General features: G+C 33.3%; 1 protein-coding gene across 1 annotated transcript in view; it reads left to right on the plus strand.

Annotated features, from left to right (window-relative positions):
* The first annotated feature begins 4,023 nt into the window (after window positions 1-4,023).
* Window positions 4,024-25,989, plus strand: part of LOC126965487 (protein dissatisfaction) — a 54,566-nt gene continuing 32,600 nt past the window's right edge. Inside the window, 3 exon segments of the mRNA XM_050809121.1 lie at window positions 4,024-4,033; window positions 18,057-18,137; window positions 19,621-19,782. Of these exon segments, the coding sequence (XP_050665078.1) occupies window positions 4,024-4,033; window positions 18,057-18,137; window positions 19,621-19,782 (253 nt within the window).

Below are 25,989 nucleotides of genomic sequence, written 5' to 3' on the forward strand. Positions count from 1 at the left end.
CGTACTATAAATAGACAAACAAACTCATTCTCTGTCGAAGACCATAAAAGATCGGAGCAGCTGCTTGAACTAAGGAAGTTCTTAACGTTCTTAAAACCAGATTTCGCTGAAATCCAATTAGAAAAAAATTGTAATTTCCGCTAGGATTCTTTCGCGAATCATCAAAGAAGAGCTGAAGCTTGGTGTTTATCGTCTAACCCCCTTATTCATAATGGTCCGCTAACTTAAAACAGCCGCTAAGCAGTGTTTTTTCTCATTCTAACTTAGGTCAATAGAAGAACACAGAGTGAGAATTAGCAATGCTTTAAGTTAGCAGACTATTATGAATAAGGGGGTAAATGTCAGGACAAGCCCTAAATCAATCCCTACGATAAGAGACTGTGTTTCGATCTTAATGTCAATTGCTGTCTCGATAGAGAATTAGTAAAATTACAAAGTGAACTACAATTGTAATCTACTTTCGTACCTCCAAAGCGGCTTCACGTTTGGTCGGATAAATGAAACGTGGTCACAGTGGTTTCTTATGAAGTGATCACTCTTATCTTTGTTTTTTGTGAAAAAAGAGTAAAGACTTTAGCTATTTTGAGTGTTTATCTTTTTTAGTACTGTGAAGTATATAATCTAATTCTAATCGCTGGACAACCGTAATTACTACAAAATAATAAGTGCTGCTAGACACAAATTGCAAGCCCTGCAATGTAGACGTATCTCTCTAGATTCTTCACTTCATTATAAGATTCTAAATAACCATATTGAATCCAATCTTCTCGTCGAGAGGATAAAGTACAAAATATCTCGTGACACTCATCAACGTTCAAAGTTAACTTTTTATATTCAAACCTATAAGTAACACAAATTATGCTAAAAATACATTTTTTAGACGCTCGTGTAACTTTTATAATAAAAATGTAATAAATATTGACATGTTCTCACTAAGTATTAGTTTATATAAAAGAAATGTAAGTGAAGTGATGTTTGCTTAAAATATTTTTTCTTTTCTTTTTATAAGATGTTTAATGTTTTTAAGTGAAAATTTGTAAAATATATTTAATGACCGTCCTTTTGTTTTGTAATTTTAAGTTTGCGTTTAATTTTATGGAACTTTAAGTTGTTTGTGTTTAATTTAAATTTTACTATATTTTATGAAAAACTGTTTAATTTCCTAGATAAATAAATAAAAATAAAATAATTGTAACAGAACTTAAAAGGTGGACTGAGTTCTTATTTCAGTATTATAAGTTTGCATGTCTTATGGGTTAGGATAAGAGCATCTGTTAATTACAAGCCAACAACACCATATTATTACCTTGTCTTGCAAATAAAGATGATTTGATTTGATTTAAAGTGTATCAAGAGACTTTCTTAGATCAAGTTGTAAAACCTCTTAGGATGTCGCTTTTCAATATGTTCCTTGGACTTTTCAGCGCCTGATCGAAGGCACGAACTATGCAGGTTTGGATGAAGTCAACGTCTCAAACCTTATAAGAGCTGAAGTCTGGCCCTCGTCTAACCTAGATCTAAACCCCCTGGACAATAAGGTCAATTTTAGACAACATGGCTTAGTGTGCTTATCGTGTCGCTTTCTAAGAAAACTCTGGATCAAGCAGGGTGTTGTTTTTCCATGAAAACAGTAGCGTAAATCCATAGATTCGTGACCTGACCGAAGCCAGACATTTCAAATAGAATTCATTTTTTTTATTGCTGACACTTCCATGTCCAAAATTTAACGTCAAGCCGAACCGAGACGATATGATAGATGGAAAACATCATCAGGAAAAAAAAATCCATCCCATGTTCTTTAGAAATTATAGGCATTAAAACAATAAAGATTTCCTCAATTTTTTGGTTATTGTGGTTAATATTGGTTATTTTTGTCTATATGTAAAAGTAATTTATGACGAGAATAGATACCTATTTAGGGCATAGGTACGGTGACAATCATGTGATGAATAAAAAACTGGTTAAGTACACGTAGGACTCGCACATGAAGAGTTCCATTTTATCACAACTTTCTAGAGTACGAGGGTAAATTGTAAGAGTACTAGATTTTGTTTATGGAAAAGAAGAACTTTTCTTCATCTTTTCTCATCGTTTTCATTTTTCATCTTTTTCGTATTCTAAGGATATTTTAAGTAACTTATTGTAAAGCATGTTCATTCATAAAATTAAATAAAATTCTCAGTTGTAGAGACTGAATATAGAAGTGAAAACTTAAAAGTTTTAGTATTTAAATTTGAAATTAAATAATGTTTAAAACTATTGATTAATTTCAATTTATTTCTTAAACTTATTTTCAACAATGCAGATTATAAACACATAGAACTTTTCACTAAATCCATTCTATTTCACTTATAAGATATACTAATGTTGCACAATACTTCAGCTGTATAGCTACAGATATACTGCTATAAGCTTTTCGTTGACGCGAACTCACGAGATTTCACCGATCCAAAAAGTGTCTGACTATATATGTTGGGCATGTATGAGCATGTCGGTGACGCAAACCCATCAGATAATCTCCTACCAAAAAATGCCCAACGCGTCTAAAGAAGTTTCCACTTCAATAAAGTAAGTTTAAATATATGAATTAATTAATTAATGTAACTCACACAAATAAAAGTTGAAAAACATAATTTTATGAACGATGCGGGACTCGAACCCACGACCTCAGGCGTTCCGTGCCGGTGCCGTCATAAAATCTTGTATGCTTTGTTCAACTCTCAGGTTGTGGCTTCATCTACAGGATCTACTTTACAGTTGATAACCAGCTCAACCCCAATATTTGCATATTAGGAAATTGACTTGAGATGTCGCTCTTGTAAATCTAAACAATTTGTTATGTTTTTGTAATGTAACTTATATATCAAAGTGGGTTGCTAAGTTACTACTGTAAGGCAGAAATATTCCGAAAATTTAGTTAGCAGTTGAAAATCGATATTTTCTATAATTGTATTCTGTAACGCCGAAGTCAACAAAGGTCGTGTAAGTGCGATGAATGATGTGAAAACATAAATCGGGTTACTTATGGTCGATCAAGCAACTTCACAAACACAAGCGTATTCTCTAAACCATTTTGCGGTAAGAAACTCCTTTAGAAAGTGTAATGTGCCCTAAGTCTATGTCGCACGTGGCATTTTCGCTTCCTAGCTCGATTTCAATTCTAAAGCATCGCGAACCGCCCCCTATGTAAAAGGCAGTCGCCGATTGGTCGCCCACGACGCCCAGTCAATTAAAGCTTCTCGCTTCACCCCTATATTTTACTTGACATTTTAATGTTTACGCTACAGATAGTTCGAGAATTTTAATACGTATTACTATATTATAGGATTTACCTTTGTCATCATCAAAATTTGACGCGATATTACAAAAGACTATAAACATTCTTTTTATCAAAACTTACAATTTACAAACACAATGAATAAACAACAGATTTACGCATTGAAATTAAAAATAAATAATTAACTGATTAATATAATACATAATATAGTTAAAAAATGGCGTAGAAATATAGGCTTTTTAATTTTGTCCGGTTGTAATACGGTCAGATTCCCCGTCATTGATACCGTGACTATGTAGCCTGTGGACCGTGTCACAAGATGGGATCTCTTCTATCTCACTCCCACTCGCGGCTCGCGCCAATCTGTTCTCCTGCTCTGGGGTGGACCTCAATGTAATCAGGGGATGATGTGACTCGCGATCTCCGGCGGCTTCAAAGATCACAATTATCGGAGCAGTCTGTCGAAAGCCGCGACTGAATAACCAACTCGGAAAAGTCATTGTTTTAAAAAAAATCGGTGAAACCAAATCTGTATATAAAGCGAATAATCTGTTAAGTTATACATCAAATTGATTATAATTTATAAGAAATGTTTCAATGTTAAATTTTCAATGGACACTTACTTGGTAAACAATGATGAAACTTTAAAAAGGTTCGGTGTTTAGTTTGTCGTTTTTGGAAGGTCAAAAGTCGAGCTGTCTACGTTTTGGGAGAAGCATCGGGCGCCGCTCGCGGCCTTCCGGAGAATGGGGACAGGTCAGTCAACACAAACAGTAGACAGTGTCGGCACCTATGATAGTATTAGACATCAAAATAAAACACTTTTAAAGGATTAAAACGCGTGTAATTGTGACTATGTTTTTACATTAGATTATTGCGTAAAAGTTACATTTTTTATTTTTGTTAACCTGACGTTTCAAGACCTCTCCAGATCTCGTCTAGTCCCCCTGAAAACGAGATCTGGAAAGGTCTTGAAACGTCGGGTTATAATAATAATAATAAAAATGTAACTTTAAGGCAAAAATCTAATGTAAAAACACAGTTACAATTACACGCGTTTTAATCCTTTAAAAGTGTTTTATTTAAATGTGTAACACTCGCGTTAATTAAAGAAAATACTAGTGTTAGATATATTTAGTTTATATGGAAGCAGCGGTAGTCATTCATTGATTTATTTAGTTCCGCAACTTTTTTTTAAATAATCATCATGAGCTTTTTCTTAAAATCTTTCGTGTAAATTTAACAATAATCTAATATGTTAACTATTATAGCATAATAGAAACATATGTACTAATATATAAAAAAAAACAACGTAAAAATTCAAAAACACATTTGAATCAATTGCATTTTTATACTATTGGTATCACCGATTCGTTTCGCTGCTTATGATAAGAAATAAAATTAACGATTATCAAATTATAATGTAAATGGATTTAATACAGAAATTTTATAAGAAGGCGTGGGTGGCTAAGTCCAAAACTATGAGGAATAGCAAAAGGTACTCAAAGGAGTCTCTGTATTTTGGATAAATCTATATCCTTTGCTACGAATCGAACACGTCGATATTGAAAAACAAAACACACACTGTACAATCATCGTGAATTACATTTACAAAACTTATGTAACCAGTTATATCGAGATAGATATTCACATTTAATTCAATTCCCTCCCTTCCTAACAAAAGTCTTTAATTACAATATTTCGAAAACTACAGAAATTTTTTCAACACGTTGTGTTGTTTATTATTAGATTTATAATAACAATATGCCATCAATGTCAACAAAATAACTTGTAAAAAAAACCAAGTCTCTCAACTCAGCTACCGCAAAAAGTTGTGAGATCCATGTAATACCAAGTCGGTCAATTTATTTAGTCCCTACTTAAGGATCCTCTGTATTAAGTTATTACGTAATTAGCTAATCTAACATCGTCTTAAAGTGACTATATAATATATATCTATATAATATATATCTCTCTAATATATAAAATTCTCGTGTCATGGTGTTAAACTTTGAACTCCTCAGAAACGGCTTGACCGATTCTCATTAATATTTTGAGTGCATATTGGGTAGGTCTGAGAATCGGACATTTTTCATCCCCCTAAATGTTAAGGGTGGTCCACACGATTTTTTTTTTATTTTTTTTTATTTATTTTTTAAATTGTTTGATTATGAGTCAGCATTAAAAAAATACATACAACTTCAAATTTTCACCCATCTACGATCAACAGTTACTTTTGTATCGCGATTTTAATATCGGCAATACAACGTTTGCTGGGTCAGCTAGTATATATATATATAACTATTTTACGCATGGAAACACAATGTATAATTTTTTTATTTTAAACATAATGTATCTCACAAGGAATATTATATAATACATTAAGTTAGAATGTTTAATGCGACGGCCAAGTTAATCTATTTATTTAAAACATAAAATATTTTTAATATTGATATGGCTTATCAAATAAATTCACAGGAATTTGGACAACGCCTTCCTTACCTAGATTCATATAATATAATATGACTCCGAAACAAATAGTTAGTTTGAAAATATTACTTAGATGACAATATTCGAGGATTCTCATATTTAAATTTTCTATGAAATTACTTCAATATAATCAAAATGCAAATGATAGTAGATAGAATGATAGACAGCAAAATGATAGTTTTAAAGATTCTACATGTATTTCTCGCTATAAAAAAGCCAATTAAAACAATTATTTTTATTCTATACCCGCGACTTCGTCCGCGTACACACAACACTAATAACTTTAACATAGTAAATGAAGATAATATTGCAATATTTTTAAGATTGTGTCTAAGTGTCTCAGGAATTAAACTAATAAGACTTAATTCAAATCTATCTTGTATTTTTTTCGTGATGCGCGCACTAAATGAAAACCTCTTTTTATATAGTTTATGGATAATTCAGAAGTAGGTATTATAAGTTAATTCAAAAGAGACACAATAAAACAGAACTGAAAACTTCACCTGCACAAAGTTAATAATTTGAAGTACAACAATTTTCTAATATAAAAGTAACTAGAAGTAACATTTGCAATATATAAAAATTGTTTATCATATTACTTCAACACGACAACATACCCAGATATACCCTTTAGGGGTTTTCGTGGTATTTAGATATGTAACTTTTATTGTATGTGCTTATTTTGTACAATAAATGGAAAGAAAAGTATTTCTAATATTGTTAGACATTATTGATGTAGGTAAATATTCCTGTGCTTAGTTGGTGGTATTAAAAGATCTTTAATCAGCAGTAAGTGAAGCGTACCACTTGAAATGTAACTTCGGGACGGACCCAAAACTTTTCGCGATGGTCCTACTTCCACCCTCCCTTTACGACTTACACGTTACAACTTTGCATGCACGACAAAGTGTTAATTAAGATGTCAGTAAAATATAATTCATTATTCATTAAATTTGTTTGCAGACGACGACGCAATTTATCAATAATGTCCTTTCAAATGGAAAAACAATTCACATAGGACCGTAAATGAAAGGGTATTGAAGTAAATAGTTAAAAAATAAATTAGGTTTTTACTTTCTTTTTATTTAACTTTCTTTTAGATTCAGTATTGATAAATTTGTAGTTATTTAATTAATTTATTATTTCACAGTATAGTACTACCAAGAGAATGGTTTACTGTAAATCATAGATCTATTTGATCCCACGATACAGTCTCCGACTAGTTTGGCGATTCAATGACAATCACAATGTAGTCATATATATAAGCTTGTAAAATATATAAACTTAATGTAATTTAATTTATTTATTAATTTATTAGCATCGCCAACACAAGAATCACTAACTAATTACATTAAATATAATTCTAAATAAGTCTTAGTCTAAGTGTTATTGCACTTACAGGCAACGACCACATGCAAGTAAAACATACATCATTTTTGAATTTTAACAACAAAAGAACTAATACTAAGATACAATATAATACAATTAAATAATAAGATACAATACAATTATAAATAAATATGAACAAAACTTATTTTACTTAAATACGGCAGAACTAAAATATTACGAAAATTTATTGAATTAGGCGGTACTTTGCGGAAATCCATAATTATACAAAGTGAGTCTCGTGCCAGATTTTGGCGAGACAACACGTCGTGAGGATGCCTCGTGTAGAGGCGAAACACGTGTCGAATTGTTTTAAAAACAAATATTGGCGGAATTAACACTAAAAAAAACTTAAATCATTTGTATTATACTTAAATATTACATTAAATGAAATTTTGTTGAGCAACAAATTATGTTCCTGTCTTGCAACATTTCAATTTCCGAAGTTTATACCTACCGAAATCAGAGAGCTTATCATTAAACATGTCTATACTTCGATCAACTTTCGGAAGGCTATTAAGTACGAACAATTCTATTAAGAGTATGAAAGTGACCTAGGTTAGACTTTGCAATACATTTGTAAAAAGATCGATTTAAATAAATTATTCTTGTTCTTATTCTAGGTCTATTATAGTAGGTTGAAGTCGTATAATAAAATGAAATGAAATTTATTTACAGAGTTGTTAAATGTTAGGTTGCACACCATAACTCACTAAAAATGGCGATACAAATATTCATTTGGTAATATTAAGACATAAATCTATTAAATATATTATCTTTTTGGGTTAAAAATACTAAAAATAACATAAGGTTGTATGTACCACTCTCACATAATTAATTACAATAATCTTATATGTAATATTTCGAATACGGATAATTAATTATAAATACTTATAATACCTTTACTTACTCATGTATAAGAAATAGCCATTATTATAATATGGAAACTTTTTCTAGATTTAGGTACTAAAGATCAAAACAAAATTGTATTTGTACGTGGCAAGTTGTAGCTTCAATATTCACGTATATATGTAATATACACGTCAAACAAACTAATAAAAATCTATTCAGCCTTATAATTTTAGTATACACATTAAGCTAGAGGTGCCGGGTTCGAATCCTGGTAGGTGCAAGCATTTATATGATGAATATGGATGTTTGTTTCCGAGTCATTTGGATGTTTAAGTGTATTTATGTATGTTTATATGAATTTATGTATGTTTAAGTAAGTATATTCTATTAAATATATCATTGTCTTGTAACCCATAACACAGGCTATATATGCTTAGCTTGGGGCAAGATAATTTGTGTAAAAAGTGTATCAATATTATTAGACGGGTGGGCATCCCCGACCATACTCGCAAATGTCAACGTACTTACACTTAATTTATGTTATTATTGTAATGAAACAAACACTAAATGTTACGGAAATTTGCAACAATACATCAGTGAAATTTACATTCAAATGCGCATAAACAGTGGGAGGCTCCTTTGCACAGGATGCCGGTTAGATTATGGGTACCACAACGGCGCCTATTTCTGCCGTGAAGCAGTAATGTGAAAACATTACTGTGTTTCAGTCTGAAGGGCACCGTCGCTTGTGAAATAACTGGGATGCAAATGAGACTTAACATCTTATGTCTCAAGGTGACGAGCGCAATTGTAGTGCCGCATAGAATTTTTGTGGTTTTTCAAGAATCCTGAGCGGCACTGCATTGTAATGAGCAGGGCATATCAATTACCTTGAGCTGAACGTCTTGCTCATCTCGAACCTTATTTTGATAAAAAAAATGTATACACATTAGACGAGTGGGCATCTCCGTCCTTATTCGCGAATGTCAACGTTTACTTTATTTTTTTGTTTGTATTTTATATTATAATTAATCTTTATTAAAATAAGAAAACGAAAATTATACAACTTCTTAATCTATACAATTAACTAAATACAATAGAACCAATTATTATTCAAAGTTAACTTTCATTATTATAGGTAACTTAGTGGCTGTCATTAAACTGATTAACCCTATCGTTTCGTACTAGTAAAAACTGTATCACGCAAGGATAGTATTCATCGTCCTTAGATCAGCGATACTTAGGTGCGTATCGTATGTATATTGGATTGAAACAAAAACTAACCCCCTTATTCATAATAGTCTGCAAACTTAAAGCATTGCTAATTCCCACTCTGTCTTCTTCTATTGACCTAAGTGAGAATGAGAAAAAACACTCCTAAGCGGCTGTTTAAAGTTAGCGGACCATTATGAATAAGGGGGTAAATGTTACGGGTATTCGCAACAATACATCAGTGAAATTACATTCATTCAATTACATAAATTACATTCAAACGCTCACAAACAAATATTCCGAAAAATGGCCTTGGTCTTATGTAAGTGTACAAAACATGCAAAATATGATTTTTAATTTAAAATACAATTTAGGTGGCCTGCGCAGAACCAGTCAACATTGCATTCATGTCTTTTATAATATAATCAGTTTTACTATACTAGGTCTTCTTCGTCATAGAAGCTTTAATAATATATTTCTCTAATATGTGTTCAGTGAGTCCAACACATTGTCATTATTTAAATATAACACTTTTTAAAGGATTTAAAGTTGTAACCGTATCTTTACACTAGATTTTGAGTAAATGTTACATTTGTAATATTATTTTAGTCAACCCGACGTTTCAAGACCTTTCCAGATCACGTTTTCAGTGGACTGCAGTTGAAATGAGTCAAGATAGTATTTGTCATAGTTGTCATTATGAAGTTAAGTGCCATTTATTGCCTCGGTGGTGATATTTGCTTAAAGGTATGTTCCGATATGAACTGCGAACACTATACAGTGTGACGTCAATTTAGTATACTGTGAAGCCGTTCCTTTATAGCCAGTTATATTGGTTACTATTTAAAACGGAATGCAATCCCGTATACTGTCAGCCGCATTTTTTGACGCAGCATTAAAATTAGTGTAATCAAGTTTTCTAGTTCATTAAAAAATAACTGTTGTTAGACTGAGTTACTGTCAAATTAAAAATATTTGGGATTAAACTGAAGGTATTGTTTATAAAACGTTAGGCACTCGAGTGGTTTTGACTGATCACGTGATCAAAGTACTGCGAGTACCTTACCTCGAAAACGCCAGTGCTCACAGTAGAATATGGCGGCGATTTATGACGTCATATAGGTTCCTAGGGTACTGCGGCAGTATACTGGCAGTCCATAACGGAACGAATTTTTTACAGTGATAGCACTGTGCAGTGGTCGCAGTGCATATCGGAACATACCCTAAGACAGATGGTTTATGTCAAAATTTATTGACATTGTTCTCTTTAGGTATGTCTTCATTGTGGGTTTTAATTTAGATATTGTTGGATCCCAGGTGTTAGATAATTTTAGACCGTCTTCTCTATTGAAATTTGTGTGTTTCCTAATTTCAATGGCTTGACGTACCAATCTTGGGAGAATAGATTTCTCTACTCTCTTTTACAAATACTTTTGGTTAGTCGTGGTTTGGACAGTCTGTTATGTGTTCACATACAACTGACTTACAGTGACGTCTGTGTTATATCCGACATTGCCATCATTTAAAATGATGTTAATTCAAATTAGAATACTAATAATGTCCGGTATTTTATTGAAAATTTAATATCAAGACCTTAACCCTAGCGGACCGGCAATCAAAAATTTTCTTTATCAAAATAACTATGTGGAGAAGAACTGATAAGAAAATTCCAGTCAATTTTTTAAGTCATTTAACAAACAAACCTACATAATATAATATAAATGGGTGACGAAATAGTGATGCGAATTAAACTTGTTTTACGTCGCTTTTATGTATATTGACGTTAAAATTATTAAACCTTATAACCAGGGACCATTCCACATCGATCACCGTTTCAATTTTCGGAATTGCAGCAGATTGGAAAGCAAACCCGTCAGCTAACTTTGCCTATCGTAGGCCCCTATACGCTTAGTGATTCAAAGTGAACGCAGACAACGATGACGTCATCAGCCCACATCTTACTTAGATCAAGGCTCGTAGCTTAGTTACCTAATTGCAACGTTAAGTACTATTTATTCTATAGTAGATAAGAGGTGAAAAGTTGTAAGCAAAACATAATTAAACAACCTAATTTAGTTAGAGACATCATTACGCATTATTTTATTCTATTAAAAGCAATTTTGACCCATATACACGTAGCCGAATGGTTAGTTGCCCTGACTACTAAGCTAGAGGTCTTGGGCTCGAATCCCGGTAGGTGCAATCATTTATATTATGAATATGGATGTTTGTTTCCGAGTCATGGATGTTTATATGTATGTATGTATGTTGAACTAAGTATATTGGATTAAATATATCGTTGTCTTGTACCCATAGTAGAGGGTACGCCTAGTTTGGGGCAAGATAATTTGTGTAAAAGTGTGTCAATAATATTTCTTATTATTTAATATGATGAAAAAAAAAATCTTATAAAATGCATTGTGTAACAGAGGCGTTTAAATTACCTAACATAATTTGAACTTATATATTGTTTTATAAAGATATACTTAACTTCTTATAGACCATACTTAACTTTTTACAAAATGGTCTGTTTCCATTAGTTCTCTTTTTTCCAATAAGTTATAATTTGAGATGTGTGTTTGTAAATTCTTTGGAGCTGACTCCTGTTTACACAGATTTGGAGCTAAGTGGGGGTAGAAGGTTGATCAGTATTTGATCACCGATTATAAGAATTGTCATGCAAACAGGGGAATGTCGTCAGGGTTGCCAATTTCCAAATACATAAAATGAAACAGCTATCCCTTTTAAAAGTAGGTATATATATTTTTAATTAGAAAAATAATTATTGGTAAGTTTTAAGAATCGAGGAAAGTAAATTTTTAGCGTAATCAGTAAGTATTTTTTTTCTTATTTTCGTTGCATGATTTCTTGGATTCATTTTGAAAATACCTGTAATGATTTGGAATATTAATCACAGCAAGAAATTTAAAAAAAAAATATTATTATGTGCAAGTAAATTGATATCAACATATTATTATATGTTTTGAACAATTAATTAACTAATCGATAAAGATAAAAAAAAATTAAAAAACACTCTACATGTAATAGTAAGCAGAAAACACGCAAACATGGTGTTTTTAGACAAGTTTTGTGGTTAAAGTATAGCATTTCGAGCTATGAACACTACTTAATCCTGTTACACATATCCTTAAGTCTTATTTGTAGGTTACTAATTCTTACTGTTGGTTATAGTTAACACTGTCGAGCCTTTTTGAACTACCACATTTCTTTGAAGTTAAACAAGTTTTTTGGCATGACGTGACTTATTTTTTGGGTACTTCTCTCAGAAAAGTTATTCTTATAGCTTGTACTTTTTTTATGTAGGTTCATTTATTCAGATTAGTAGTGAATAACGAGGATTATAAGCATATAAACTGTTTTCTACGCAAGAATTTTGAAAATATTGGTTTTGTTACATAGATGGCGGGCCGGCAGCCGTAAACTCATATCGCTCAAGGTCGTTGGCATTTAGTGTCGCCTTAATGCATGATTGACAGCCCTAGTTGTAGGTAAAGTTGCCGGACGAGGTAACTTTACCCCGGCAATATAAGACTGTATCCTACACAATTCAACAACAGTTTCTTTTCTGCAATTTGAATTTCTAAAATAACCATATGACCATATGAAAAAAATTCAAAACTAATTGACAGTTACTGTAGTTGCGAGATTGAAAAATCTTTATGGTATATCAAAATTTATCATAAAATCTACCAATTTTTAACAATTTGCACAACTATAAATACAACATAGGTGATATAGTACAATGTATGCGTAGGTAAAGTTGTTCAAGCAAAGTAAAGACGAACAAACTTCGTAGTTTATATCATTTTACATACATACATACCTCATATTTTGAACAACCAGGACTGCACTTGCACTTTTTAAATTTCTGTAAATCATTTGCTTTTAAAAGTTTCTTTACAAATGACATTCCACAACTTCTTTCGTCTTTCTTTCAACACTTAGTTGAAATTCGTAAACCGAATTTTAATAATATACAATTCTATTTTAAAACAGTCTCCATAAAAACATTAAATAATTTCCTGTTACACTCAACAATAAAGAGCATAGACTTATAACTAAGCTATGTAATAAGTAATTCCTCCTCTCCTTAGTCGTTCACTCTTGACAGAGTGGTCGTGGTTGCTCGGTGAGACTGTAGATAGACCACCATAGATACAAGACGTATCTGTGGTGGATGATGCAGCCCTCGCAATGCGCCTCCACTTGCCACGATCTTCAGCGTTACGGGAACATTGGACTTTGGTGGTTTCTGTCGCAGCCCTTATCAGGTCTGTCCAACGCGTAGTTGACCGACCTCGTGACCGCTTGCCTTCCACTCGTCCTTGGACGACGAGTCGTTCCTTGGAGTTTTGGTTTCGTGTAACGTGCCCAATGTTAGTACATTAGTTATGTTACTTATTAGTAATAAGTAACATAACTTTATTAATGAATAGCTATTTCTAACTTAAATTAAAAGCTATCCAACAAAAATAATAATGACAGTACAGGATGTTCCATTTCACACGATTGTCATGTATTAGCCACGATTACGTCAAGTTCGATGCGCAGGGCCTTACGCATGAGTGCTCTAACACACATAGCTCTGTCTATAAACATGTATTACTAAATTCATATATCTATAATAATCTCCTCATATGATTTTCCTTTTGAACTGTGTCGAGCTACACACGGAGAGAGGCTTGTGACTTCAAAGAATCTGATAATATTTTTACAGAAACTGTTTCAATCCGTTTTGTGATGAGAAATCCGTTGAACTCAGGTCTATCACATTATGTATGTAAAACATAAAAATGACTTTTGGATTCCATTAATCTTTTAACATTTATTTTCCATTTGCTTTTATATATTTTTTCCCATAAAGTAGGGCCTGAGCGCTCAGTATAGTCAAGTTTAACTTTAGTTATATTAAGTAATAATAAATAGATATGTTACTTTAGGAGCCAGACATAACAGAAGGCACATAATCTATATATCTATATATATATAAGATTTTATTTTTTATATATACAGGATGTCCCAAAGTTTTGGGACATAAAGGGAAAGTACCTTAAACATCGTAGATAGGGTATTTTACTGAAAGAAGACTTTATGTTATTTTTAAAAGTTAGTAATTCTGCATTCAAAGATTTTCTAAAAATTACTTGCCTTGTCTGGGACTCGACTTAAATTAAAAAAAAAACACTGCTACTTTTATGATGCCAATCGAAAGAATGGCCAAAAACTTACAACTCTTCTTAAGTAACTTAGTATTTTAAAAGAAAGGAGCAACGTAAAATGTTTGAGTCAAATTTCAAGAAAGTTATTTATTGCCGACGACGAAGTCCGAAAAGTAGAGATATTATCATTCCATAGATAGCATTAATTATTCGTAAATAAGTACCGACGTCATAATTAAAACACTTTATAGCATAGTTTTTTTTTAGTTTAAAAGTTATACGAGAACGTGGGCGAGTTACAAACAGAATTGTGCTATATCATATCGAGTATTCACCATAAAATGATAAGAATATCAAAAGGCAGCGGACTCATTAAAATATTGGAGATTTGAGTAAGACAGGAGGAATCACATTTTGAGCATTTAATTAATTAATTTACAAAAAATACCTCTTAATTGACTAACTTCTCATATCTACATATCATAAAAGTAGGTGTGTTTTTTTTACATTTAAGTCGGTTCGATTAAGTAATTTTTAGAAAATCTTTGAATGCAGAATTACTGAATTTCAAAAATAACATAAAGTCTTCTTTCAGTAAAATACCCTATCTACGATATTTAAGGTACTTTCCCTTCATGTCCCATAACTTTGGGACATCCTGTATATTACAGTATTTCCACTTATATATTGACTCATCACGATATCTCTGGAACCAGAAGACGTAGAGACTTGAAATTTGGTAGGAATATTCCTTTCGCCGAGTAACGGATTTTACGAAGTTCTACCCGCAAGGGTTTTTTTTTTATTATGAACAGAACAACGTCTGTCAAGACAGCTAGTATTTTAGAAACCATTAGAGTGTCGTATCTGTGCATTAATATATTTTTTTATCATTGTCTGTATGTAAATTGATGTTAGCTGGTATCCCAGTCTGTAAAAATATGCAATATCATAAAAAAATAGATAAAAAGATTTATATGTTTATATTTTTTTTTTCGAGAATTTTCATATTTATTCACCTTTTAAACCTTCTCTGGATGTCTGGATGGATGGAAGACCAAAATTAGCCAATTTCTAACGATTGTGAACTATTTCTTCTATTATTAATTTAACTCTGTTGGTGTAGACTTAATTTAGCAATTGTACAAACCTCAGCGGTTTTTATTGCTTTGAAACTGCAATGTTAAATTTGTTTTTTATTAATAAATATATATATAAAGAAAGTATTCTTCACTACTTTTCTCAATGATGTCATAATGTAATTGTACTACTTAAAATTGAACAACAAAATAAAATCATCATCAGGTCGCTGGTATTTGTGATGGTACAACGAAATAATAAAATGACACCGACTAAAAACTTGCAGACACTGTAAAGCAAAACGTATTTCTCTTCAACATTCAAGTTTTTCAATTCATTTTGGGAGGTACCCTTTTAAACCAAAATAAAGTTCATATGCAGACATATGACGTAAAATTCATAAAAAAAAATACAGTTGCACTGAGAACAGTCTACTTTCCTTGTAGTCCGTTGTAAGCAACTATAATATTATTTTTGTAGTTGTCATAAGACGGGTTGGTCTTAAAATTAATATAATAAAATAGTTCCTCAATGCTGAAGTTATTCTATAATTGATTCTGTAAATATGAAGCTGAGCACTCCCTTTCCCAAAACGGATTAGTCAGATTACACCAATCTCGCTAATAACGTCGGTGTTTTTGTTGCGATCACTGAAACCATCCCTTGGTTGCCCCTTTTCCTTGACGATTCGTGGCCGTCTTTACACCGTCTTGTAACACATCAAATGGAGTTCATGTCACAGATGGGTTATAAGTTGTCGTAAATTATCATTGTTATGGTATCGTATAGGGGCTCCTCCGCAATTAGACCATTTTGCGTGCGGTACTGGCCAGTTACTTCAACCAGCCCAGCTCCTTCCAGAAATTCAGAACATTCCTGGGGTGTTCGCAGACTTCCTGGAGCAACCTCGTATTGATTAAGGTTTTTGCCCGTCGGTTGGCCACCCCCGCACATTCCAGGATTACGTGAGCGACCGTTTCGTCTTCGGCCATTATCATTGTTATCAATTCTTTCATTACAGCGGGTGTATATTTATTTAAATAGAATAATTTTAGAGGTAATATAAGCATGCAAAGGTCACAGGTTAAATAATAAATTATAAAAATGTTATTTTTAAGCAAAAATTATAGCTATTATTACATTCGTTTTAATTTACAAAAATACTATTTAAATTTTAAACAAGATTAAGACATTATATAGGAATTACTGGGCGAATAAGACTTAACATCTGCGAATAAGACTTAACATCTTATGTCTAAAGATGACGAGCGCAATTGTAGTGCCACTCAGAATTTTTGGGTTTTTCAAGAACCCTGAGCGGCACTGCATTGTTATGGGTAGGGTATATCAATTATTAGCTGAACATCCCGCTCGTCTCGTCCCTTATTTTCATAAAAAAAAGTAGATTGCACAAATTATTATTAAGTGAATGTGGGTCAATGTGTTGTGTACCACCCAAGTAGACAAATTTTTTGCGTAGTTTTCCCTCTCAGAGCGCCTTCTGTTTCGGAAGCGGTGCTTTAATTGAATTTTAATGGAATTATTGGTCAGGTGTAGATTACAACAAATAAGAGAACGTCGCTGCAAGTGGAATAAGCCAGCGAATATTTTCTTGAGCAGAAATATAGCTATTATAGATGTTATCAATTAATTCTAATTAGAAACTACGTACTTTTTCTGAAATTTGAAATAAATTAGTTCGGTGCTACAACTTTAATTATGTTATTACCACAATTATAAACATAACAGTCAATCTAATTATTAAATTATAATGTTAATAGAAACTATATTATGTTATTTTCTGTTTGCGTGAAGCGCGCGACGGTGTTACTGTAGGATCTTTAATGCAGCGAATCCTTTTCAAGGCGGGCTCCTTTATTTTTTTCACCAAAAGGGCTTAGACGACTTTATACTGATCGTCTTTCAGGCATCAGAGAAAAGCCGCGAAGTGTATCAATAATCGTACCCTTCCTGATGCTTTTGTACTTATTTATCTTCTTTACAAAAATAGTTCTTTTTAGTATTCATTTTACATATGATTTCCTGGGGTCGCAGAGAATACAGAACTTGAATTACCGCGGCATCTCAACTAAAACTTTTAATAAACTTAACTTATTCTTATCTTTGATACTTTTTACCTAGAACTTTTTTTTTGTGTTTTTTTTTTTATGAAAATAAGGAACGAAACGAGCAGGACGTTCAGCTGAGGGTAATTGATACCATTACAATGCAGTGCCGCTCAGGATTCTTGAAACACCCAAAAATTCTGAGCGGCACTACCATTGCGCTCTTCACCTTGAGAAATAAGATGTTAAGTCTCGTTTGCCCAGTAATTTCACGAGCTACGGCGCTTTTCAGACGGAAACTAAAGACCGAAAAGACGGAATAATGTTAGCACATTACTGCTTCACGGCAGAAAACGGCGCCGTTGTGGTACCCATAATCTAGCCGGCATCCTGTGCAAAGGAGCCAAAGAATTGAAAATTGAACACAAATAGTAGAGACAAATTACTATATGATGAAATAGGAAGTTATTAAAAAGAGATATATTGTCACGTTGCTATGTTTGTATTCAACAGGGGACCGACTGCTTGACATACCGTGCAATGTTTGTGGGGACAGAAGCTCCGGGAAACATTACGGGATATACAGTTGCGATGGTAAGCTTGCTCTTGATATAATAAGATAATATACATGTGTTTTGTACCAACAAAGTTCTATGTATAGGATGCATTTTAAATGAAAGGATGCATTGTATGCACAGAAATCAATAATGTATAAAAAAATAAAAAAAAACTACGTCAATAACTGAAAAGCATAAAATAACTAAAGATTTAATTTAATACACCTCTGATGCAAACTTGATGCCTTTATTATTAATAAAATACTACCTATTAATAGGGTTTAAGTCTGTGCCATGGAGTATTTTGTTCTAGACGAAGCTATCTCGCTCAAAGTCACGCATGGCAAGTGTAGGTACCTGCTATTACATTTGGCTTAGCAGCGACTTCAACCCTATCAATAGGTCGTGTTTTATTAATTTCAAGGTATCAGTCAGATAATAATGTAAATCGGATGATAAACCTCAGCGCAATCGGTGTACATATATAAAAAAAAATACCAATCGAATTGAGAACCTCCTCCATTTTGAAGTAGGTTAAAAAAGCCGATATTTTTATGGTCGACACACGAACGTATACCTGATGGTAAGTAATCACTGCCGCTCACGCAGCAACACCAGAGTAATCCCAGGAGCCAATTGCCAGCCTTTATGGTAGGTCAGTCCAAAAAGCATTTACAGTTTTTTGAATAGAGTTGAAAATATCGCGTAAGATGTTCATAACAGTTTGGTTGTATGCGGAAGAATGTTCTAGGAAACCCACGATATAAAAGAACACTATATACTGCTGTGATAATGCATGGTAGAAAACAGACCATAAATCAACGTCTTTACTCCAGACTAAGCTAGCGATCCGTCCGCAGAATACTACAATACACAGCTCTAAATTTGGGACCCAATTGAATCTCAATATCACTCTAATCATCATCCTTCTTTGCTCTGAAGCTCTTGGTTTGCCTTCCAGATAACTGCGGTATTGACAATTGCTCGAAATTTTGAGAGGAATCCGTAGGTACTTCCAATTTTAGGCGGCTTACGATTTTCGGAGAGAGACTTGCATTATACAGAACATTCATTACGAACATTGGCTAACAATGGTGGAAGTGACCAATATATAATCATTAATATACAGAATAATAAGATAGGAGACAGCCTTGGAAAACTTGAGCTTCCTTGTGTGGTGTTTCCGGGACGATGCGACATGGATACCTTTAAAAAAAGCGCGTACACCTTCCTTAAAGGCCAGCAACACTCCTGTGATACCTCTGGTGTTGCAAGAGAATGTGGGTGACGATGATCACTTAACACCACGTGATCCATGTGCTCGTTTTTCCTCCTTTTCCATAAAAAAACTCTAGCCTTCATGGGCTTTAGTACATAACGGTTAATAAAGCCCCGTATTCTGCGCACAGCTGTTGATGAGTGTCTATTGACTATGCTACGTTCCATGTCTGTTAGGTTCACAAAGCCTTAATTATCAAAGAAAAAAAAAGAAAAAGTTTAAAAGTAATATTAATATACAGGTTGTTCGGGTTTCTTCAAACGTTCAATCCATCGTAACCGCGTGTACACTTGCAAGGCTGGTGGGGAGATGAAGGGCCGCTGTCCTGTCGACAAGACCCACAGGAATCAATGCCGCGCCTGCAGGCTCGCCAAGTGCTTCCAGGCGAACATGAACAAAGACGGTCAGTTATAGTACATATTCTGTTGCTAAGTTTTGTAGTTATACTCCTGATGACGCGTTTGGGATACCATGAAGTTAATAGATCTCCTCCTAATACGTGAAATGAATTGTAAACGGGCTGAAATGTATAGTGAAGATCATTATTTAAGAGGTGACACTGTCAATTCATAACAGATAGTAATGAGAACTGAGTAGATTAAAAATAGTTTTAGCTCTATAATGCTAACTATGGGCCTGATGAGAAATCTCATGGTCGCTCAGAAGGCAATGGAGAGGGCTATGGTCGGTGTTTCCCTGCGAGATCGAATCAGGAATGAGGAGATCCGCAGGAGAACCAAAGTCACCGATATAGCCCAAATGATTGCGAAACTGAGATGGCCGGTGGGTCAGAAAAGTCCTCGAATGCTGACCACGTACCGGAAGACGCAGTGTTGGTAGACACAAGATGGACGATCTGGTCAAGACCGTCGTAATACATTGGATGAGGGCAGCGCAGGATCGATCGTCGTGGAGATCTTTGGGAGAGGCCTGTGTCCAGCAGTGGACGTCTTCCGGTTGATGATGATAATGTTGAGTTTTAACGTCTTATTCAGCAACCACATTAAGAGAAAACATATGCGTTGTTGCCATATGTCTGGACATGATTGAGTAATATATAAAAGATTTTGGATAAATTTTGTTCAGCTTAGCTAAAGAAGTACTTCTGAAGCACACTCCTACTTTTTTAGAAATAGGTTAATATATTTCTGTAATTAACTGACGACCTAACTACTGCCACTCCATCAGTAGAGCACTCATGGAGTTTTTTTTATTTTTATTATGATAATAAGGGACGAGACGAGCAGGACGTTCAGCTGATGGTAATTGAAACGCCATGCCCATTACAATGCAGTGCCACTCAGGATTCTCAAAAAACCCAAAAATTCTGAGTCGCACTACAGTTGCGCTCGTCACCTTGAGACATAAGATGTTAAGCTTCATTTGCCCAGTAATTTCACTAACTAGCCCTTCGGACCGAAACACAGTAATGCTTACACATTACTGCTTCACGGCAGAAATAGGCGCCGTTGTGATACCCATAATCTAGCCGGCTTCCTGTGCAAAGGAGCCTGCCACTGGTAAAGTGCCATTGAATTTTTGCTACTTCTCATTTAAGCTCAACTCGACAAAAATATATAATTTTAACATTCATAAGTGTCGTTCTTGATGTATGAGCCGCAGGCGAGCGCCTTAAAAAAGACGAGAGTGTTACGATCGTTGCTCAGGCGTAACAATACTTTATAAAATTTAATTAACTAGTATTATACAAATGATTTAAGTTATCTTTAGTGTTAATTCCGCCAATATTTGTTTTTAAAACAATTCGACACGTGTCTCGCCTCTACACGAGGCATCCTCAGGACGTGTTGTCTCGCCAAAATCTGGCACGAGACTCAGAGTCTCGTGCTTTGGCGGAATTAACACTAAAGAAAACTTAAATCATTTGTATAATTATGGATTTCCGCAACTTCCGATTTCCAATTTCCGTAACGCCTAAATCAATAAATTTTCTTAACTAGTATTATCACTAAAATTTATTATTATATTGATAATATACTATTTAAAATTATAAGTATAAATAAACAGTTGCTCGCACATACCTTTATTATTCAGTAAATATGAATTGATATGATGTGATACCTTGTTTTACTCGTTAGGTCACGTTTTGAGTTTTGTTGTAACATTTTGTTTAATCATTGTCAAAGATATCGACTTTACGAAGAAGAGCTATACATATTATATTTGATTACGTTGGAAATATATAATGAATTATGAAATACGAGTTATATTATATACGAGCTATATAATTACTGGGCAAATGACACTTAAGATCTTATGTCTCAAGGTGACGAGCGCAATTGTGTTGCCGCTCGGAATTTTTATATCTTTAAGAATCCTGAGGGCAGGCAATAATATAGTAATAGGCAGGGCGTATTAATTACCATCAACTGAACGTCCTGCTCGTCTCGTCCCTTATTTTTATTATAATTTAATTATATTTTAAACAATGTATATCATGTAATGCACCCAAATTATTCAAACGTTTTGACTTGCTTGTCTAAGTTAAGAACAAGAAGTGATTAGCCGTTAAAGTGCGATACTCTAATCAAATTTAACCCCTTTAACATTTATCTCCTTTAAAATGTGAATTTATCTACAATTCGTATTCTTTCTATGTTTCTACATAACAACATAATGTTATAAAATATAACATCAAAATAACATATTTATAAAAAGTGACTCATCCCAATTTCCTCCCTTAAATGATTAATATCCGGACGACCAAGCCATGCTTGGATTTTTAAGAATGTACAAAACTTGAACATAAAAAAACTAATAGGACATCTGGGTTCGAACCTGGGTCAGCCAATGATCTGAGCTATAATAGTCTTATGTATAGTGGCGAAATTTACCTTTGTATTATAATGTTATTGTAGCAGTTTGGCATTAAAACACGGATAAACTACATTTTTTAAATTGAAACCTAGCTAGATCGATTTCTCGCCCCCAAAACTACCTGTATACTAAATTACTTTTGAGATTCAGATTGTATATACAAGAATTGCTCGTTTAAAGATATAAGATTATCTCTAAAAAACAGATATCATGTAATAAATATAGTCTTGTTTTTTGTCAGTCAGGACAAACAGTTTAAATTGAATTTAAAAAAAGTAACTTCAGTAAAAATTGAAGATAATTCGAGAATACATTTGATTTTGCCTAAACATTATATTGGCATGTAAGTACAATCGAATGTGGATAAAAGCACGGATCGTTATCAAAATGAAATTGAACAGATACCTCATAGTTGTGGTGACACATCCAATTTGCACGTAGTCGCACAACAAAGGCTGATACTCGTGTCGTAGACATATCCTCCATCCATTATCCATCAGGCTCACAGCAGGTTGTTTTGTCCATCCACTCCTAAAATATTGAGTGATATAAAACTAGACACAAGCGGCCAATGCATTTTCCATGCTTCTATACTTGTAATTTCATTTATTCCGATGAAGTATTCATAGATATTTAGTGATCCTGACTACTTAGCAATAGGTCCCGATTTCGAATCCCGGTAGGTACAATCATTTATATGATGAATATGGATGTTTGAGTATGTATGTTTAAGTAAGTATATTGTATTAAATATATCGTTGTCTTGTATAGTCCAAAGGTGTGTCAATATTATTATTATTACTATTATTATTTTGTTTTGAAACTTATATTCTTTAGACAATTAAAACTTACAATGTTATTATTTAATATAATGTTATTGTGGACAAACTTTACATAGTCGTTGTATATTAAATTTTGAAATTTGACTAAAATATTTGGTTATATCCTCTCTGAACTTGGAACGTGGCACTCATATATATATATAAATACATTTGTAATATAATAATTGTTAGCATACTCGTGTGCTTCTCTGTACGAACACAAACTAACAATGCCAATCCACTCCACCGTAGAATAAATATTTTTAAAAAGGTATTCAACCGATTCTTGGAACTAAGTTCCTTATTTATTATTTTTATTATTATATAGGCTGTGGTTGTGTTAATTCTCTTTGGCCACAGCGTGCGCCAGTAAGTGTACGTTCAAAGTCAAAGTTCTAGTATTTGCCGGAAACATTCACAACTAAAGTTGTTACAAATTTAAGAGTAGGCACATGTTTCGTCCTCACAGACATGCAAATATCTTAGTGTTATTTCGTTTTATAATATTATAATCTAACACAATCAATAATTACTACTACGTTTAATTTGACCTACGTAAAGCTATACCTAAAAGACCATACAATGTACAATAACTAGTGAAATTTTAACAGATAATGTAGATAAATAATCACAATAAAATATAATATTAAAAATGGGTGCCGTTTCGAAAATCATTAGTCGCTATCTCTCTGCATATTATTTTAATCTTGCTCAACTTGCATTTTAATCTCGGTTTAACTTAGGCCAATAAGTAATACTACTTTAAGTTAAGTAAAACTATATATAGTTAAGTCTATTTAAGTATGTATCCATCAAGAAAGAAAGTAATATGTCTACTCGCACAGCGCGAGAGAGTGAGAATAAATTGCATCATACTCATCTAATAAATCTTATTCTAGCTATCGTTATTGTTATTTTTGGTATCGGTGTCAGCCAAAGTAGGTTTGTAACTACATGTACGTGACGAGGCGAGAGGCGAGAGCGGAGCCGCGGCGGGAGAACACCGATTCAAAAAATAACAAGCGTAACTAGAATTACATTAATTATTTAGATTGTATAAAAATACGCAATTATTTAGAACTAATTTTAAAAGGAAATTAATTATACAATAAAAAAATAAGTAGTCATAATCTAACATAAATTTCGCATTGAATGTTGTTAGTTTCATGTCGATACGACCAGTGGTTTAGGCGTGAGAGAGTCTCAAACAAAGACCATTTTCATTGTATTTATATAGTTCTATCTATTATTTTGGAATAGTTTTTTTTAAATCGGTTGTTATTTTGTTATTTTTTTTTATGTCTATGCTTATTTATATTTAAATTGACCAATGATTATCATTACTATTGTCATGACTGTTTTTCCATCAGCTGTTTTATTTTCACCATAAATCATAGTTGAAACCTATTCGTGTTTATGACTTTACATAAATTTAAATCTCAGCTATTAATCAAAATTCTAAGAATGATTGAATATTCATGGTTCCCGTCGGTTTCAAGTCGGGTGCTGTGATCTCATACTCAACTCTCATGTGACAAAGCTTTGTGCTTCTAAATAACTTATTGTACAGGGCTGCCACGCGCATACAATAAATATAATTATTATTATTTCTAAAATGTTTAATTCTTAATCGTCAACAATAATAAATATACTTAGGTAGTGCGAATATTCATAATAATTTGAGGCTGTGTATGCGAAGCACCCGAAATTGAGGAAGAGTAATCTACGTACCATGTATGGAGAATTACTCCAGTTTGTCACAAATACTTGAATCTCTAATATCAATAATAAATCAAGTTTAGTGTTTGTTTGCAATCAATTTTTTTTTATGGAAAAGGAGGACAAATGATTTACTATGAATACAATGAATACAATCTAATAAAAACCTCGTTTTGATAAAATAAAAATACATTTTAACATCACATATACCAATTACTTAGTATTGAAACACGAATTATAATTAATAATTAATTATTGATAAGCGATAATCAATAGCGAGGAAATTAATTTTAATCACTGTTCATTTCTTGATATTTCTTAATTATATAGTAAAAATTATATTTAAAAAAAAACACATTTGCTAGGGCCCTAGCAAATGTGTTTTTTTTTAAATATATAGCTATAACTAGAAACTTAAAAGATATAACGGCATAATGTAGGTAGTATAATGAGTACTGGATCCGCGAGAGTTGAACCAGTTCAATTTATCAGTCAACATAGGTTTATTTCCACTTCGTAACAATTATTTTATTATTGGTCGGCAACGCTTCCTCTGGTGTTGCAAGAGTATGAGGGCGGCGGTGATCACTTAACATAAGGTGAACTGTACCCTCGTTTGTCCTCTTCTTTCATAAAAAATATTAAATATTTTTGTAAATAATATTATTTTTTAATATAATATTGACAGACTTTTACACAAATTATCTTGCCCCAAACTAGGCATAGCCGCATGTTTCCGCGTTTACCACTTTAAAAAAAACCCCATTTGTCGTATCACCGCTTTTCTACAACACTTCCTTTAAAGCCTCGCCTAGTATCGGAATACTAGGTCTCGCAATCTCGAGCGTTTGCCAATTCCGTTGCCATCTGGAGGGCAAAGCCAAATTGGCTTCGGAGAAGCTGGGCGTCATTAATAGAGCACGGCAATACTTCAACTACGCAGGTCCGGTCACACATGGAGTACCTATTGCTGTCATCTCTAGTCTGGCGCACCCCAGTATCAGGTCGGTCCATTTGACCCGAACAGCTGTTTCGCCTGATTTCTGCCGCCGAATTGTTTCCGGGACGATACGACATGGGTTCCATCAAAAAAAGCCCGTACACCTTCCTTAAAGGCCGGCAACGCTCCTGTGATTCCTCTGATGTTGCAAGAGAATGTGGCCGGCGGTGATCACTTAACACCAGGTGACCGACCGTACGATCATTTGTCCTCCTTTTCCATAAAAAAAAAT

This window comes from Leptidea sinapis, chromosome 7, assembly GCF_905404315.1.
Source record: "Leptidea sinapis chromosome 7, ilLepSina1.1, whole genome shotgun sequence".
Taxonomy (NCBI): domain Eukaryota; kingdom Metazoa; phylum Arthropoda; class Insecta; order Lepidoptera; family Pieridae; genus Leptidea; species Leptidea sinapis.